This window comes from Gastrolobium bilobum, unplaced genomic scaffold, assembly GCF_033153095.1.
Source record: "Gastrolobium bilobum isolate Gb01-03AN ecotype WA unplaced genomic scaffold, APGP_CSIRO_Gbil_v1 utg24877, whole genome shotgun sequence".
Classification (NCBI taxonomy): domain Eukaryota; kingdom Viridiplantae; phylum Streptophyta; class Magnoliopsida; order Fabales; family Fabaceae; genus Gastrolobium; species Gastrolobium bilobum.
The window spans coordinates 190096-196095 of record NW_026896071.1 but is presented as its reverse complement, the minus strand read 5'-3'; the positions used below and the strand labels follow the sequence as shown (position 1 = coordinate 196095).

General features: G+C 34.5%; 1 protein-coding gene across 1 annotated transcript; it reads left to right on the top strand.

Annotated features, from left to right (window-relative positions):
* Window positions 1-2404: 2404 nt before the first annotated feature.
* LOC133297644 (uncharacterized) lies at window positions 2405-4986 on the top strand. The gene is made up of 4 exons (XM_061496810.1): window positions 2405-2965; window positions 3077-3793; window positions 3893-4062; window positions 4887-4986. The coding sequence occupies exons 1-4, from the start codon at window positions 2405-2407 to the stop codon at window positions 4984-4986; spliced, it is 1548 nt and encodes a 515-aa protein (XP_061352794.1).
* Window positions 4987-6000: the final 1014 nt, after the last annotated feature.

Genomic DNA, 6000 nt, shown 5'->3' with positions numbered 1-6000 from the left:
CGACTTATATCACACGTTTTAATTGCTATTGGAAAAGCAGCACCCCTCATTATGTAATATATACACAATTATACATTATATATTGCTGCCACGTCCCACGAGATAATAACTATTTAAATGTCATGGTCTAAGTATCTACATAGCAGGGATTTATATGGCAATGCCTAATTAATGTCTCTTCAAAGTGATCCAAAGATATATAACTACCCTTGTACTGAATTATGGAACGCTTTAAACGCAACAACCAATTCCAACCTATAGGAATACCCAAGTAGGTATTTCCTTTTTCCAAACGTGGAAAAAATTTAAAGGTGGCCAGAAAAAAAATTTCAAAAATGAAAATAAAAATTTTTATATTTGAAAAAAAGGAGTACCCACCACCGTATCACTATGTATAGTTTTGTTCCCTTGTTATAAGGTTGCTCCCGGTCTGTGTCAGTCATGGCTGACATGCACAAGATCAAATAGCTGTCTCTCCGTCAATTGTGTGGGTCACCTTTTTTCTCATCTGCTATACCTAATTTCCAATATTTCTTATTAGGATAAGTAGATGAAATTTGCCATAAATTTATTATGGGGTCAAAGTTTAGCAAGGAAATTATTTGGTATTGGGAATTGGTCTGTTATATATACGAAACCCTCAAACCCCTAATGATGAGTTATCTATAACAGGTTATAGGCATCAAATGAACTTACATGTTAACATTTGTATTTACAGCCCTTAAAAAGATAATATTAAGTGATATATTTAGTGTACGAGGTCCATGTGAAGAGAAGTGAAAGAAAAAGATAATATAAACCTCACATATTATATATATATATATATATATATATATATATATATATATATATATATAGAGATAAAATTATCTCTTACAATATTAAAAACATTAATCTCATAAATAAAATGATATATGATGAATGTTTAGACTAGATTACTTAACTAATATTGATGATGCATAACATATATTTAATTGATGGGTTTTATAATTCTCATTTAACATGATAATTTGAATTTTCCTAACACCCTTCGATTTCGGTGTCAACGTGGGTCCTACACATAATTTTTTCTTACATACGGGTCCCACATGTTTTTTGTCTCTACAACATGAGAATTCAATTCTCATGTTGAATGAGAAATATAAAACCCTTAATTGATATAATTAATAATTGTCTTTTCATTCTCTATTGTGAAAATTATTGAAAATGTTAGGATTCTAATTTTTGTAATTATGTCGCGTCAAACGGCCTGGAATAAAAGTTAAAGAAAATAAGGTTATTTCGTAATATCAATTATCTATTGGATCAAAATCATTTTAGACAGTTACATTTCCAATCTTGCATCGTCAATCATATTTATATCTAACGATTCTGATTTATTATATACCTACAAAGGATATGACGTGGCAAGATTACTTGCTCTCTCTTTTTTTGGTAATAAATAAAAATTCTTTAGTTATAATAAATGTTAAATAAAATATTTTTATTATGTGGAATGCTTTTATCTTTCATTTTATTTTATTAATTTTTTCAAATTAATCAAAAAAGAGATCGATCTTAACACTTGTTTTTTTTTTTTAATAAAAAGTTGCATGTTTCTGATTTTTGTTTTTTTTAACATTATCCTCCGGTAATCTTATAGGTTCCCAACTAATTTGGAGTTCAAGACGGATTTAGAATTAGGATTTTAATCCCCTTTCAAAAATAATATTAAAAAAAATCTAACACATATTTGTATCCTCACTTGTTCAACTTTCACACGTCAATTATTGCATGCTTTTGATTTTGTTTGAACGAGCCCACTTTTGTCTAAATATTAGTAATAAAAACTAGTTTTTGGGACTTCTACCTACAGATCAGGATAATTGATTCTTGCCTCATCTATGACCAACAGTTTTATCAACGTAGGGGTATTAATTTGTCTCCAGCAACCTTATTTGAATCAATACAATACACTTATTTATTTAAATACGGGTATTAATTTGTCTCCAGGCTCCAACAACCTTATTTGAATCAATACAATACACTTATTTATTTTCTCTCCATGTGTCGGGCGCAACGTCGTTTAACTTCTTGTTCTTTTTGTTAATATATACAGTAGCTTGTAATTAATTCAGTTAGTTAGAAGTCTGTTAGTTAGATGTTAGTTATTTCTATTATTTACAGTTAAAGAGTCTTTGCTTTCGTGCTTTAGTTTGATTGCTGTTGTATATATATCAGCAATGTAACCTTGAGAATTCATTCAATACATTCAATCTTTTTCATCTTTTATCTAGTTTTCAATATGGTAGCAGAGCTCATCTAGAGCTCTGGTATTCACCCTCTCTTGTTCCCAATTCTTCTCAAAAGATTTTCCTTCTTCTTCCTTTCGAAATTTTCTGTTTTCTTTTCATCAATCAAGAAAATGGAAGATGCAGCATCAGCACCAACTCAAAGAGCAGTACCAAACCAGAATACAACACCAGCACCAGAATCCAATCCCTATTACCTACATCCCAATGAAAGCTCATCGCTGGTCTTAGTATCTCCTTCAATGAATGGAAAGTACTTCCACACATGGCAAAGATCAATGCGTATGGCACTCCTATCCAAGAACAAGCTTGGTTTTGTTAATGGAACAATCAAGAAACCAGGTGATGGCAGTCCTCTATTTGGTTCATGGGAAAGGTGTAACACTATGATAATTTCTTGGCTCAATCGATCCATTGCACAATCAGTGCTTTGGATGGAGAAAGCAGATGATATATGGAACAACTTGAAAGACAGGTTTGCTCAAACTGATATGTTTAGAATTTCTGTTCTTCAAGATGAAATTTTCAAATTGCAGCAAGGATACAAATGTGTTTCAGATTACTTCACCCAATTAAAGATTTTATGGGATGAATTAGAAAGCTTACAGCCAATTTTACCATCTTGCGCATGTGGAGCAGCAACACAAGTAAAGGATACTCGGGAAAGGGACTATGTAATATGATTCTTGAAAGGGTTAAATGACCAATTTGAACATGTGAGAGCTCAAGTAATGCTATTAGACCCTCTTCCATGTGTTAACAAAGTATTCTCATTGATTCTTCAGCTAGAAAGGCGCCTGAAAATAGGAGTCCAAGATTCACAATCTTTCATCAATATTGCTGAACAAAAAAATTCTAGAGGACAACTAGACAGAGGACAGACTCGATATCATCCAAATTTTAATCAGAACTTCAACCATGGTTTCAATCAAGGAAGAGGCCAAGGTTTTAATCAAGGAAGAGGCCAAGGTTTCAATCAAGGAAGAGGTCGTGGAAATAAGTTTTGCACATATTGCAAGAGAACAAACCATACCATCGAGACATGCTATCTCAAGCATGGATTTCCACCAGGATACCAAACCAGAAGACCATATGTTGCTGCTGCTGCTGCTACAAACTTTGTTTCACTAGAATTTGATGATAGTGTACACAATACTGATCCAGAACCTGAACCAGAATCTCTGAATCTTGCCTTTTCAAAAGAACAACATCAAGAAATTCTGGAACTTCTACAAAGATCAAAGCTGCCTCACTCATCCAATATGATTCAAACCCACTCATCTGCTTTCAATATAGGTAACACAGTATCAGGTATAAAATCAAACCATTGGATTCTGGACACTGGAGCTACAGATCACATGACATATATTTTCTCTAATCTTTCATGTGTCCAATCCATAAATCCCATACACATCACACTTCCAAATGGCACTCAAATTACCACAACACAATCAGGCACAGCAAGAATTTCTGATTCTTTAGTTCTTAAAAATGTTCTCTATGTACCATCCTTTCGTGTCAATTTGATTTCAGTAACCAAACTTCTTCAAGACACCCAATCCTACATTCTTTTTCATGACTTGACTTGTTTCATCCAACAGATATCAACCAACAAGACGATTGGTTCAGCTAAACAATTAGATGGACTCTACATATTGAAGACATATGAAGGATCTGTAAAGAAAAGTTTCTGCAATAAAGTGAACTCCAATGATGCATTGATATGGCACCAAAGACTTGGTCATCCTTCTGAACCAGTCATGAAGACCATGTCCATCTACTTCCCTTTCATTTCATGTAATAAAATAGATCCCTGTGATATATGTCATTTCTCAAAACAAAGAAAATTACCTTACATTTCTAGTACAATCAAAACTACATTTCCTTTCCAATTAATACATACTGACATTTGGGGTCCCTTCTCCACAACTTCTTTACATGGCCATCGATATTTCTTAACAATTGTAAATGACTATACACGTTTTACATGGGCTATTCTTTTAAAGAACAAAGCTGAGGTACGAAACAATTTAAAACACTTTACTACCTATGTTGAAAATCAATTCAAATCCTCCATAAAAATCATCAGAAGTGATAATGGAGCTGAATTCCTTATGACTGATTTCTATCTCTCAAAAGGGATTGAACATCAACGTTCTTATGTTGAATCACCCCAACAAAATGGGATTGCAGAACGTAAACAGCAACATATCCTTAATGCAGCTCGTTCTATTTTCTTTCAAGCCAAATTACCACTTAGCCTATGGACCTATGCAATTTCTCATGCCATACACATCATAAACAGAACCTCCACACCACTTTTAAATAACAAACCACCATATGAACTCCTATACAACAAACCACCATCACTTGAACATTATGTGTCTGCTCTAATTTCCGAATTTTAGCCTAAATGTTGTGTGTAACCCGTGAATTAATTCTTTATACATGCATTCAGATGTGATGAGTATTTGATATGGCCAACATCACTTGTTTGATGTTCTGGCTATTCTTTTCTTAATTGACCCTAATTAAGCGAAGATTCCTTCAGCAAATTTTTTATTTTATTTTTACTTTTACTATTATTTTTTACAGAAAAATGTCAACACTACTGAATCTAGTTTATTCGCTCAAAAGTGCCAGACTGCCAGCAATTGAGAAAAAGATCGACAAGGATTCATGGAAGAAATGGTGACTAGAACTCAGACACAGAAGTAAATTAATTCTAATAATAATAGTTATATGGAAAAAATGTGTACTATTTTAAAGGACATAAAATTATGTCATTTTAAGTAAAAAAAAAAAAGATGCCAACTGATAAGCTACCGGCCCCATCCTTTTCAGAATCTGATAAGGACCGATATAACGCGGACTTAACTTTCTTACACCGAGTGCTCTTCCAATACCTGTAATAGGAGAGAGCTTAACAAATACATGTTCCCCTACTTCAAAGTCTAGGGGTCGGTGCTTCAAATCATAATAACTCTTTTGTCTGTCCTGAGCCTTCTGCATCCTGTCACGAATCATCTTTATCTGCTTATTTGTTTCGTTCACCATATCTGGCCCAAACATTTCTTTATCGCCCACTTCTTCCCAGCATACACGTGTTCGACACCTTCTTCCATACAGAGCTTCATACGGGGCCATTCCTATACTTGCATGATGACTGTTGTTGTAAGAAAATTCTACCAAAGGCAGATACTGATCCCAACAACCTTCTCTTTCTAAAGCGCAAGCTCTTAACATGTCTTCCAGTGTCTGTATTGTTCTTTCAGTCTGTCCGTCTGTCTGCGGATGGTACGCCGTACTCAATCGTAATTGAGTTCCGAACGCCTGCTGTAATGAATACCAGAATCGGGATGTAAACTTAGGATCCCGATCACTGATTATACTTTCTGGTACTCCGTGCAGTCTTACAATCTCCTTCACATAAATTTGAGCCAGCTTCTCTGTCGTGTACGTTCCTTTCACCGGTATAAAGTGTGCTGACTTGGTCAATCTGTCGACCACTACCCAGATGGCATCGTAGCCTGCTTGAGTTCTGGGTAGACTGGTTACAAAGTCCATAGAAATACTTTGCAATTTCCATTCGGGAATATGCAAGGGCTGTAGGGTGCCCGCTGGTCGTTGATGCTCTATCTTTACTTTCTGGCACACCATACATTTGCTTACGAATCTTCCAACATCTCTCTTCATTCCTTTCCACCAG

Bases quoted from the DNA above. Each gene is read 5' to 3' on its own strand.
- LOC133297644 (XM_061496810.1), top strand. From the start codon at position 2,405: ATGGAAGATGCAGCATCAGCACCAACTCAAAGAGCAGTACCAAACCAG. The intron at 3,794-3,892 runs GTACCATCCTTT...TTCATCCAACAG, and splicing joins TTCTTAAAAATGTTCTCTAT to ATATCAACCAACAAGACGAT. The intron at 4,063-4,886 runs GTCCATCTACTT...TATTTTTTACAG, and splicing joins GAACCAGTCATGAAGACCAT to AAAAATGTCAACACTACTGA.